The sequence below is a fragment of the Schistocerca nitens genome, chromosome 6 (genome assembly GCF_023898315.1).
Source record: "Schistocerca nitens isolate TAMUIC-IGC-003100 chromosome 6, iqSchNite1.1, whole genome shotgun sequence".
Classification (NCBI taxonomy): domain Eukaryota; kingdom Metazoa; phylum Arthropoda; class Insecta; order Orthoptera; family Acrididae; genus Schistocerca; species Schistocerca nitens.
This window is the reverse complement of record NC_064619.1, coordinates 433,557,341-433,570,983: the sequence shown is the minus strand read 5'-3', so window position 1 is coordinate 433,570,983 and position 13,643 is coordinate 433,557,341. Positions and strand designations below refer to the sequence as shown.

General features: G+C 37.8%; 1 protein-coding gene across 1 annotated transcript in view; it reads right to left on the bottom strand.

Moving 5' to 3' along the window:
* The window catches only part of LOC126262217 (fumarylacetoacetase), a 68,252-nt gene that overhangs the window by 12,045 nt on the left and 42,564 nt on the right, over positions 1 to 13,643 (bottom strand). The window contains exon 4 of the mRNA XM_049958654.1: positions 7,448 to 7,588. Within this exon, the coding sequence (XP_049814611.1) occupies positions 7,448 to 7,588 (141 nt within the window). The remainder of the gene's footprint in view (positions 1 to 7,447; positions 7,589 to 13,643) is intronic.

Here is a 13,643-nt window from a genome sequence, read left to right as displayed (position 1 = left end):
TGGTCGCTCATGTCGGCACCAATGATGTGTGTCGCTATGGATCAGAGGAAATCCTCTCTGGCTTCCGGCGGCTATCTGATTTGGTGAAGACTGCCAGTCTCGCTAGCGGGATGAAAGCAGAGCTCACCATCTGCAGCATCGTCGACAGGACTGACTGCGGACCTTTGGTACAGAGCCAAGTGGAGGGTCTGGATCAGAGGATGAGACGGTTCTGCAACCGTGTGGGCTAAAGATTCATCGACTTGGACCATAGGGTGGTGGGGTTTCGGGTTCCGTTGGATAGGTCAGGAGTCCACTACACACAGCAGGTGGCTACAAGGGTAGCAGGGGTTGTGTGGTGTGGACTGGGTGGTTTTTTAGGTTAGATGGCCTCTGGCAAGTACAGAAAGAGCAACAGTCTCAAAGGGTGCAGGGCAAAGTCAGGACATGCAGGGACCAAGCAGCAATCAGTATTGTAATTGTAAACTGTCGAAGCTGTGTTGGTAAAGTAACGGAACTTCAAGCGCTGATAGAAAGCACTGAAGCTGAAATTGTTATAGGTACGGAAAGCTGGCTGAAGCCAGAGATAAATTCCGCCGAAATTTTTACAAAGGCACAGACGGCGTTTAGAAAGGATAGTTTGCATGCAACCGGTGGTGGCATGTTTGTCACAGTTAGTAGTAGTTTATCCTGTAGTGAAGTAGAAGTGGATAGTTCCTGTGAATTATTATGGGTGGAGGTTACACTCAACAACTGAGTTAGGTTAATAATTGGCTCCTTTTACTGACCTCCCGACTCAGCAGCATTAGTGGCAGAACAACTGAGAGAAAATCTGGAATACATTTCACATAAATTTTCTCAGCATGTTATAGTCTTAGGTGGAGATTTAAATTTACCAGATATAGACTGGGACACTCAGATGTTTAGGCCGGGTGGTAGGAACAGAGCATCAAGCGACATTATACTGAGTGCAATCCGAAAATTACCTCGAGCAATTAAACAGAGAACCGACTCTCGGAGATAACATCTTGGACCTACTGATAACAAACAGACCCAAACTTTTTGACTCTGTAAGTGCAGAACAAGGAATCAGTGATCATAAGGCCATTGCAGCATCCCTGAATAAGGTAATAAATAGGAATATAAAAAAAAGGAGGAAGGTTTATCTGTTTAGCAAGAGTAATAGAAGGCAGATTTCAGACTACCTAACAGATCAAAATGAAAATTTCTGTTCAGACACTGACAATGTTGAGTGTTTATGGAAAAAGTTCGAGGCAATTGTAAAATGCGTTTTAGACAGGTATGTGCTGAGTAAAACTGTGAGGGATGGGAAAAACCCACCGTGGTTCAACAACAAAGTTAGTAAACTACTGCAAAAGCAAAGAGAGCTTCACTGCAAGTTTAAAAGCAGCCAAAACCTCTCAGACAAACAGAAGCTAAACAATGTCAAAGTTAGCGTAGGGAGGGCTATTTGTGAAGCGTTCAGTGAATTCGAAAGTAAAATTCTATGTACGGACTTGACAGAAAATCCTGGGAAGTTCTGGTCTTACATTAAATCAGTAAGTGGCTCGAAACAGCATATCCAGACACTCTGGGATGATGATGGCATTGAAACAGAGGACGACACACGTAAAGCTAAAATAATAAACACCTTTTTCCAAAGCTGTTTCACAGAGGAAGAGCGCACTGCAGTTCCTTCTCTAAATCCTCGCACAAACGAAAAAATGGCTGACATCGAAATAAGTGTCGAAGGAATAGAAAAGCAACTGAAATCACTCAACAGAGGAAAGTCCACTGGCCCTAACAGGATACCAATTTGATTCTACACAGAGTACGCAAAAGAACTTGCCCCCCTTCCAACAGCCATGTACTGCAAATCTCTAGAGGAATTAAAGGTTCCAAATGATTGGAAAAGAGCACAGGTAGCCCCAGTCTTCAAGAAGGGTCGTCGAGCAGATGCGCAAAACTATAGACATATCTCTGACATTGATCTGTTGTAGAATTTTAGAACATGTTTTTTGCTAGCGTATCATGTCATTTCTGGAAACCCAGAATCTACTCTGTAGTAATCAACACGAATTCTGGAAACAGCGATCGTGTGAGACCCAACTCGCTTTATTTGTTCATGAGACCCAGAAAATATTAGATAAAGGGCTCCCAGGTAGATGGCATTTTTCCTTGACTTCCGGAAGGCGTTCGATACAGTTCTGCACTGTCGCCTGATAAACTAAGTAAGAGTCTACGGAGTATCAGACCAGCTGTGTGGCTGGATTGAAGAGTTTTTAGCAAACAGAACACAGCATGTTGTTCTCAATGGAGAGACGTCTACAGATGTTAAAATAACCTCTGGCGTGCCACAGGGGAGTTTTATGGGACCATTGCTTTTCACAATATATATAAATGACCTAGTAGATAGCGTTGGAAGTTCCATGCGGCTTTTCGCGGACGATGCTGTAGTATACAGAGAAGTTGCAGCATTAGAAAATTGCAGCAAAATGCAGCAAGATCTGCAGCGGATAGGCACTTGGTGCAGGGAGTGGCAACTGACACTTAACATAGGCAAATGTAATGTATTGCGAATACATAGAAAGAAGGATCTGTATTTGTATGATTATATGATAGTGGAACAAACATTGGTAGCTGTTACTTCTGTAAAATATCTGGTATTATGCGTACGGAACGATTTGAAGTGGAATGATCATATAAAATTAATTGTTGGTAAGGCAGGTGCCAGGTTGAGATTCATTGGGAGAGTCCTTAGAAAATGTAGTTCATCAACAAAGGAGGTGGCTTACAAATCATTCGTTTGACCTATACTTGAGTATTGCTCATCAGTGTGGGATCTGGACCAGGTCGGGTTGACAGAGGAGATAGAGAAGATCCAAACAAGAGTGGCGTGTTTCGTCACAGGGTTATTTGGTAAGCGTGATAGCGTTACGGAGATGTTTAGCAAACTCAAGTGGCAGACTCTGCAAGAGAGGCGCTCTGCATCACGGTGTAGCTTGCTATCCAGGTTTCGAGAGGGCACGTTTCTGGATGAGGTATCGAATATATTGCTTCCCCCTACTTATACCTCCCAAGGAGATCACAAATGTAAAATTAGAGAGATTCAAGCATGCACAGAGACTTTCCCGCAGTTGTTCTTCCGCAAACCATACGCGACTGGAACAGGAAAGGGAGGTAATGACAGTGGCACGTAAAGTTCCCTCCACCACGCACCGTTGGGTGGCTTGTGGAGTATAAATGTAGATGTAGATTTAGATGTTGCACATTAATGTTGGTATTTGAAAAACTGTAATTATTGGTAACTTATGTGATCAATCTTACAAAAAAAAATGACAACAGTAATAATTTTACAAAAACAATTTAGTTTAGTGACCCAAAATGAATGGAGTCCTTTTGTTGTTTTTACTCCTCTTGGGGTAATTACACTCAGGTTGGGAACCACTGCACTAGGGGAAAGGGAGGTATCACCAACAGCAAAATTAAAGAGGTCTTTGGGTAACAGAGAAGCAGCTGTATGAATATCAAGAGCTCAGATGGAAAACGAGTCCTAAGCAAACAAGGGAAAGCTGAAAGGTGGAAGAAGTATATAGAGGGTCTGTACATGGAAGATGGATCTGAAGGCAATATTATAGAAAGGGAACTGGATGTAGATGAAGATGACATGGGAAATATGATACTGTGGCAAGAATCTGACAGAGCTCTGAAAGATCTAAGTTGAAACAAGGTCCCAGGAGTAGACAATATTATGTCAGTAATACCGATAACCTTGGGAAAGCTAGCCATGACAAAACTCTTCCATCTGGTGTAAAAGATGCAAGAGTCAGGCAAAATACCCTCAGAATTCAAGAAGAATGTAATAATCCCAAATTCCGAAGAAAATAGTTGCTGACTGATGCGAAAATTATTGAACTGTCAGTTTAATAAGTCATGGTTGCAAACTACTAACATGAGTTCTTTTCAGAAGAATGGAAAAAATGGGAGAAGCCAATCAGTTTAGACTCCAGAGAAATGTAGGAACATGCTGTGATTTATCTTAGTAGATAGGATAAGGAAACGCAAACCTACACTTATAGCTTTTGTAGACTTGGAGAAAGTTTTCAACAATGATGGCTGGAATACTCTATTTGAAATTCTGATGGTAGCAGGGGTAAAATACATGGAGTGAATGGCTATTTACAACTTGTACAGAAACCAGGTGGCAGCTATAAGAGTCAAGGGGCGTGAAAGGGAAGCAGTGGTTGAGAAGGGAGTGAAAAAGTGGTGTATCTGATCCCTAATGTTATTCAATCTGTACATTGAACAAGCACAAAAGAAATTGAGTAGTTTATGGAGAAGGAATAAACACTTTGGGGTTTGCTGATGACTTTGTAATTCTGTAAAAAGACAGCAAAGGACTTGGAAGAGCAGTTGTACAGTGTCTTGAAAGGAAGATTTCAGATAAACATCAACAAACACAAAACAAGAATAATAGAATGTAGCCAAATTAAATTAGGTGATTCTTAGGGAATTAGATTACGAAATGAGACACTAAAGTAGTAGACGAATTTTGCTATTTGGGTTGCAAAATAACTGCTGGAGGATGAAGTAGAGAGGATACAAGACTTAGGCTGGCAATGGCAATAAAAGCATTTCTGAAGAAGAGAAATTTGTTAAAATAGAATACAGATTTAAGTGTTAGGAAGTCTTTTCTCAAGGTATTTGTCTGGAGTGCAGCCATGTATGGAAGTGAAACATGGACAATAAACAATATAGACAAAAAGATAATAGCAGGTTTCAAACTGTGGTGCTACAGAAGAATGTTGAAGATTAGATATCATGTGAAGATTAAATGAGTAGATAGCGTAACTAATGAGAAGGTACTGAATAGATTTGGGGAGACCAAAAAATTTGCAGCACAACTTGTCCAAAAGAAGGGATTAGTTGGTAGGACACATTCTGAGACATCATGGGATCATCTATTTAGTATAGGAGCGAAGTGTGAGGAATAAAAATCTTTGGAGACCAAGAGATGAATACAGAAAGCAGGTTCAGAAGGATGTAGGTTGCAGTAGTTATTTGGAGATGATGAGGTTTGCATAGGATACAGTACCATGGAGAGCTACATCAAACCATTCTTTGGACTGAAGACCACAACAACAACAGCAACAGTGAAGAAGGAATTTTAAAGATGAAGCAACATGTTTTGTCAATGTGAGAGTGAACAGGAACACCTGAGGTATGGGAAACCGTATCCTTTGCAGGATTTGTCCATTTCAATTGAAGTATTGTGTACTACGCGGCCTCATAGTAGAAGGTATACAGACTTCTACAGTACATATCTATAAATGCTGTATAATTGATATCGAATAAGCTACCGCAACATACACAAGTCATGTAAGTAAAATATAACATATGCAACAAACAGTATTTCTGACTGCTGTGATTGTGAAACTATACAAGAAAATATTACTTACACAATGTCAGCTTTACCAAGAAAGCTTACCATACACCAAGATCACAGTTATATGATTAGGAACAAAACTTATAAAACATATAGGAAAAAATCTTAATTTTTGGAAAATTACTGTTTTGTTTCCAGAAATTCAGTAACACAAGAGAAAAATTTGTTTCATTTTGTAACTTATTTTGCGTGGACATTTAGCTGATTTGATGTCTGCGGGGACATGATTGTATGTTTTTAATGCTATTAAAAGGACAATTGCCCAAGAAAACTATCTAATTATGATACAATTTCTGGTTAGTGCTTACCTTCCATATCTATCAGCAATATTAACATTTCTCCTGAAAGTGTTTTTATTCCTACACATTTTATACCACTTGTGTGCAGTTTTGTGTTGTGTTTTATAATTTGTAATTGCATTTTGTTTCTAATGTCATGGGGGTGGAAATCTCTTTTTTGTTTATAGATTCCAAGTGTTGTAGTGTAGAATATGTTACATCTATTACCACAGTGCAATGGCAATGGCATGATTTATAACTTTTGGGTTTACAGTGTTCATCTTTTCTCTTAGATAACATTGTCCTCAGTTCCAATTTATGTAATGAAACATTTGTGGGGCTCATAAGTATTTTGCCAGAAGATAAAGCCATGAGTAATGAGGGACTCCAATAGTTCATAGTAGAAAAGCTTTGAATCTGTACATTAACAGTATCTCTAATGACCTCTGTAAGAATCAGATTTAGATGAACTGCTTTGCTAATACCTCTGAACATGTTACATCAAGGTAGGACTACAGATTCAATATGTGAAGAATCAGAAAGGAAGGACAATCTTAGCACTTGTACCAAAGCTTTTTGATTTTCTCTGTCTGATTAAAAATATTCATAATATTATGTCAATACGCACTGCTACAGATTGCGTGTACATCAGTTACAAATGATGAGAGATGCTTTGCTCCTCCATACTTACGGTGGCACTCATATTGGTTTGTAAATTACTCACACATCTGGATAAGATCACCTGGTTTTAATACACACATAACGCATACTAAAATACATGTTCAACCAGATAATGACCATATGGCTGAAACTAGCAAGTTGTAAAAAATAAAGCAATAGTTTATTTCAAGAGCAAAGACTGAAGTTGAGCATCTGGCCTTATTCTCTGTAAAATTCATAATGGCTATAGAACCTAACAAGAAGAAACTGAAGGAAGAATGCATTTTTTTTATTTCTCACACAATTGGTGAACATCTGACAATAATTTATAATAATCCTTTAAGTAGATTAGAGTATAATCCACTACTCATATACACATTGGGGGCACTGGTAATGAAGAAAAGGCAGATGAGCAGTATACAGGGTTGCAAGATGAAGTTCCAAAGGAAGCAGTATACAGGGTTGCAAGACGAAGTTCCAAAGGAGCAGGATAGTACTAAATAATATGGACACAGTAAGGAATGAGAGATTGAGAATAGTGAAAGAGAAGCCCATACATGAGACCAAACATGGTATGGACATGTTAAAAGAATGGCTGTTTGCAGTGCACCCCAACAGGTTCATGAAATTACTGTAGCAGGCAAGAGACCTAGAGAAAGTAAAAGAGAAAAATGGATTGTTGGAGTGATGGAATGTGTGATGACAAGAGGAGAAGGCTGGGGAAGAATGGAGGGGGTAACATGTTTGGAGGACAGCAAAAAATGGAGAGGCTGGTGTTCCAAGCGGTTCCAACTGCAAATTATGATGATTATGTTGATGATACAAATCACAGTATCAGTAACCATGTTATAGTATCATATAAACAATGCATTAAAAGCATTTAGGCTTCTAAGCATCCCACCGAACAAAATGTTTCATTGTGTTTTGTTATTAACAAATAGTACATCCATATCAAATAAACTGTAATTGTACACTTCATAAATTCTCTGTTTCATAACCCTGCAAAAGTTCACAAATGTAATGAAATTCCGTATGTGGGTACAGTCATGAATGTCTAAAGCAGAAAAAAAGTGTTTATTCTCACCAGTTTGGTAGTAACGCATTCTCTCGCCCACGGAACATTATGCCCACATTTGTGGCATGATTTATCGATGAATAAAAATCAGTATAATCTCCAATAATCGCTGGAAGATGCATTTCAGCATCTGACTGTGGCACCAATGCTCTGTGAAAAGATTTAACAGTTTGTTAAGAGTAAATAAATATGTTATTAAAGCAAATACATTAATCAATGCCGAGGGACTTTTTTTGGAATTGGGTGTGAATTTTTGCATGCAAAAATGTGCATATGTAAAAATCTGAGATGTTCATAAATCAGTTTGATTATTTGATCATTATATTATTTGCAAACCAATCTCTATTGTTACATGTGTAGGTAACTATTACTTTTTGATAAATATCAGTGTGGGTACTTAAATAGTGTACCAGCAATAGAAGGTAAATAGTAGCTAGGTATATAACTGAATAAACTGCAGGTCTCTCTCTCTCTCTCTCTCTCTCTCTCTCTCTCTCTCTCTCTCTCTCCCCACCCCCCCACCCCCCCCCCCCTCCTCCATCCGAAGTACCACCAGCTTACCTGGTAATTCTTTTTGTTAAAATTTAGGTTATGTAATCTCACTGTAGTAATACTTTATTGTTCATGCAGGCTTATAACAGCTGCTTCTGTTTTGTTTATGTATATCTTTACTGACTGATTCACTCATTCATTCACAGATTGTTCTGCGAATTTCATCATAGAGGAGAATGTTGAATGAGCCAAGTTATACATGAACAGGCAGAAGCAATGACTACTGTTTACTTCTGAAAAGTATGCTAACATGCAATTATCACTAGTGCTAATCTACTCAAACTGATAGTTATGACAATTACTTCTAGATCACTTTGCCTATGTATGTTAGAAGAAAAACAACTATTTTGAAAACAGCGACTACACCTCAGCTACCATTTTTATCTGATATTTAAAACAAAAATATATTTGTAGTTTCACACAGACTATTATCAGTTGTCTCTACATTGACGAAGTCAGGATCTATCTAATACAAATATTACTGTTACACAGAATTTACATTCTTGATTGAGTTATTCTGATAAATTTTAGAATGACTGGGTAATGAGGTAGGCGTGCTCTTTTGCTTTATTTTCAAGTGTTTGGGATCTTCAAGTTCCTGCCTGATATTTAATAGTAAACTGTTATAGACACTTCTACCACAAAATGAACGCCATTCCAAATATGAAAGAGGAACACATAGTCTATGTTGATATCATTTCTATTTCTAGTATAGTGAATCTGAACTGCTGTGTTTACCCTAAATTTTCTTCTGTTATTAACCACAAATACCATTACAGAGTAAATGTATGGACATGTAAGGTTTATTATTGATCTACCTATTTATTCATTTTTTAGTTCTATGAACCTTTGATGCAAGTGTAGTGCTAGGATATAGAATATGTCAGATTACTACAGTAATAACCATATGTAAATTGTCATGAGGCTTACAATCTAGATCATATGTAAGCAGAGGTCCAAGTTTTCAGACAATAAATCAGATAATAGCAGTAAACATCACACATACAAATTTTAAGGCTTGCATATAAATTCACATAAAATGCTTTCTGTCAATTAGTGATACAAAGTGCTAGATAGAAACTGCACATAGTAAAGGCTTAAAATAAAATACAGTTCACAAAGTATTGCATAAAGAGCTATCCAAAAGATAAATTTTAGCTGTTCTTTCTAAATTTTGTCATATGCCCAATGACTAATTGGACTTTAACTGGAAGTTTACTGTATACTTTTATGCTTGAGTAATTTATTCCTTTCGCTACATGCTGAATTTTTTTATATCTCTGTGAAGATCATGTTTACTTCTCGTACCAGGATTGTGATATGCCTTGCTTATTTTGTAAATTGTATGATTCTTGTTGACAAAGCACATAAGTGAAGCAATGTACCAGTATGGCATGGTGAGGATCCCTAGCTGTTTGAATAAAATTCTGTAAAGGCACCTAGGGGGAACTCTACTGATTACCATCTTCTGTGCAATAAAGGACTTTTTGGTTGCTTGTGACTGGTTTCACCAGAATATTGTGCCACATGTCATGAATGGAAAAAGTCTAAGTATGCCTACTTGATTGTCTCCAAATCAAAAACAGATACTATTAAATGAATAGGAAATGCTGCCAAATTCAGTCTTGTACACAGGTCTAGGATCTGAACTGACCAGTTTAGTTTGTTATTAATATGTTATCCCAAGAATCTGGAACACTCAATTCATAAGAATCCCTACATTCCTGAAGATAATTCTTTAAGTTTTTCTGTTATTGTACTGTGTCTTCTAATATGAGGTACAGAAAATGATGGGTGGGTGGAATGAAAGGCGTAGTTCAAATTTCCATCCAATCTGATGTAGATTCAGAAAGGCAAAAGCAAGTGTTCCAGTGGAAAACGCATTGGCACAAGCTGCAGTGAATGGGCATATGTACTCCCATAAGTCAGAACAATATGGTCAGGAGCTCTGACAGAACAACTGCTAATTATCAGGTTATATCTACTTATACTTTTTGAAAAAAAAAAAAAAAAAAAAATATTTCAAATTAAAAAAAAATAAAGTAGATTCTAAACTGCAAGTAATTTTAAATATATTATGTATGTGTATATGAGACTTTTTTATAACCTTCATTCTACAGTAAACCTGGGAAATAATACAAACAATAACATGTTCTTTGTGGTGGCTGTTTTGCAACAGCAATGTTCATTTGATCTTCATTTATAACAGAAGGTCTTTTCTTGTGCTGTGTTAGAGAATATTTATCTCCCCATGCTGTCTCTCGATTTCTCCAATCAGGAATGCCTGGCATTGGTTGTAGTGGGCTTAACTATACTGCGCCTCACAAAAAGGCAGATTGTTTATTATAGCTGGAAGGAAATTCAAAATGCCATACTTAGCAGACAGTCGCTAGTTTTTGACATATATTCCCTATAAAAGAACACATAACATACTGTATATCAAAAGGACAATAGTTTGAGGAGCCAAAAATGAAAATTTCAATGCAAACCATGGCTTCAGTAAGTATTCAAAGAATAAAATCATGCTAGTTTCTTTTTAAATTTTGGATTCAAACACACATTAAAAACAATGGTCCAGTCATTCTCAGCGTTCTCTTAGAAATAATGAAAAGATGTGTGATCCTATTTTTATAAAACTCAATATGTCAAACTGTTCAATAAAGTGTCAGCTTTCATGTTTTTTATACAGCTATGTAATAGGAATCTAAGAGCAAAATAAAATTTAATTGCCTTCCAAATACAGGATTTTCTTTTAATTTTTAAAATGTTTTCACATTATTTTTGAGCATTTCTCGAACAAATTATATTTCATGTGCAATTTTTAATATGTACATCAAAAAAAGTTTTGCATCACCTCGGTTCCGAGAGTTTCAGAACCTGTACAGAAAATTGGAATAGAGATCAACAGAAACATCATTTCCACCCTTTTTATTGCTCATGAAAACCACACATTGCATGTTGTACCGCCATACAGCGAGACCTTCAGAGGTGGTGGTCCAGATTGCTGTATACACCGGTACCTCTAATACCCAGTCGCACGTTCTCTTGCATTATTGATGCATGCCTGTATTCATTGCAGCATACTATCCACAAGTTCATCAAGGCACTGTTGGTCCAGATTTCCCACTCCTCAACGGCAATTCAGCGTAGGTCCCTCAGAGTGATTGGTGGGTCATGTCATCCATAAACAGCACTTTTCGATCTATCCCAGGCATGTTCATGTTCAATAGGGTGCATGTCTGGGGAACATGCTGGCCACTCTAGTCGAGTGATGTTATTGTGGAGAAAGTCATTCACAAGATGTGCACGATGGGGTCATGAACTGTTGTCCATGAAGACGAATGCCTCGCCAATATGCTGCTGATATAGTTGCACTATCGGTCGGAGGATGGCATTCACATATCATACAGCTGTTACGGCACCTTCCACAACCACCAGTGGCATATGTCGGTCCCATATAATGCCACCCCAAAAAAGCAGGGAACCTCCTCCTTGCTGCACTCGCTGGACAGTGTGTCTAAGGCATTCAGCTTGTTCGGGTTGCCTCCAAACACGTCTCCGATGATTGTCTTGTTGAAGGCATTTGCGACACTCATTGGTGAAGAGAACATGATGCCAATCCTGAGCGGCCCATACCGCATGTTGTTGGGCCCATCTGTACTGCGCTGCATGGTACTGTGGTTGCAAAGATGGAACTCGCCTAGGACGTCGGAAGGGAAGTTGCACATCATGCAGCCTATTGCGCACAGTTTAAGCCAGAGCATGATGATGTGTGGCTGCACAAAAAGCATTACTCAACATGGTGGCTTTGCTGTCAGGGCTCCTCTGAGCCATAATCCATAGGTAGCAGTCATCAACTGCAGTAGTAGCCCTTGGGTGGTCTGAGCGATGGATGTTATTGACAGTTCCTGTCTCTCTGTATCTCCTCCATGTCTGAACAACATCGCTTTGGTTCACTCCGAGATGCCTGGACACTTCCGTTGTTGAGAGCCCTTCCTGGCACAAAGTAACAATTCAGACATGATCGAACCGCGGTATTGACCGTCTAAGCATGGTTGAACTACAGACAATACGAGCCGTGTACCTCCTTCCTGGTGGAATGACTGGAACTGAATGGCTGTCGGACCCCCTCCGTCTAATAGGCACTGCTTATGCATGGTTGTTTACATCTTTGGGTGGGTTTAGCGACTTATCTGAACAGTCAAAGGGACTGTGTCTGTGATACAATATCCACAGTCAACTTCTGTCTTCAGGAGTTCTGGGAACTGGGGTGATGCAAAACTTTTTTTTATGTGTGTATTTCCAAAACTTTTTAGTTCTAGCTTTTAATAAAAGCAGTCAAGAGACTTTTAATTTTTATTTCATTTTAAACATTGTTTGAAGTTCTAAAAATACAGTTGAAGACAAAAAGAAACACACCACAAAGAAATTATTTGAATGGACAGAAATTAGTAGATGTGATATACGCGTACAGACAAACATTTATTAACATTTCAGAAAAAAATAGATGATTATTCAAAAGAAACTGCTTTACAAACTGCACAAATCAATAATGTGTTGGTCCACCTCTGGCCCTTATGCAAGCAGCTCATGCAGCTTGGCATCGATACACTTGTTGGATGTCCTCCTGGGGGATATCATGCCAAAGAAAGGCAATAAACAAGATGTTAACAACTACAGAGGAAATTCTTTGCAACCATTGCATACAATATATTTTCCAAAATTATACTAAACAGAGTAGAAATAATGCTGGAGAGTAATTCAGGCAAATATCGAACTGGTTTTAGAAAGGGCAGATGATGTTCTGGATAAATATTTAATCTGGAGTCAATCAGTTGACACAGATTACTGAATTCAAAAGATGTTTGTTGATTTCCAAAAGGCCACTGATTCTGCTGACCGAAGCTATTGACAAAACAGAACTACGTGAGTGGGAGCAACTTGATACCCCTTTCAAGTACCTGGAATATTTCGCCTGAGTGAGCCGTAGCTCTCTAAAGATTAAAAAGTATAGTAAGAGGGATTTTTTGGTAGCGGATCACATAACACAACAACCCATTGGTTAGATACATTGGCTGGCAGTTTGTCAACTCAGGTTCAAATCTCACTGCTTCCATTTTTTTCCATTTTATTTTATTCCTCATGTGTTAAACAATTAATTATAAAAGTTAAATATAATAAAACAGTTCAATATATTTATGTAAAATTAATATATTCAGTTTAGTTACAATTACTACACTTGCAAGTTGAAAGGCTATTAGCCAGCACTTCGTAAAACATAGTTAAATTTTTGCACGAGCTACCAGTGGTATGACAGCAAAGGAATTTACTGTTATCCTGTATAACAAAAAAAACCATAGCAGTGAACATGTAAAATAACTTTAAAAAAATACTTAGAATCATGGGCTATTTTTGTGAAGCAAAAAGGAAAAAAGATACCATATAAAACAACACACAATAAATACTTATTACTGGTCTTTTGTTGATTCTAAATCTAAATACTAATAAAGCCATTGTAAATGTATTATGCGAGTAAATAATGAAGTTTATTTTTTGAAATGACTGACATAGTTCTTTAAAACAAAGTCCAAAGAACTTTGGGTCCAAAAGTTCATCCTGCTCACATGTTAAATAAATTATATAGGTTGAACAT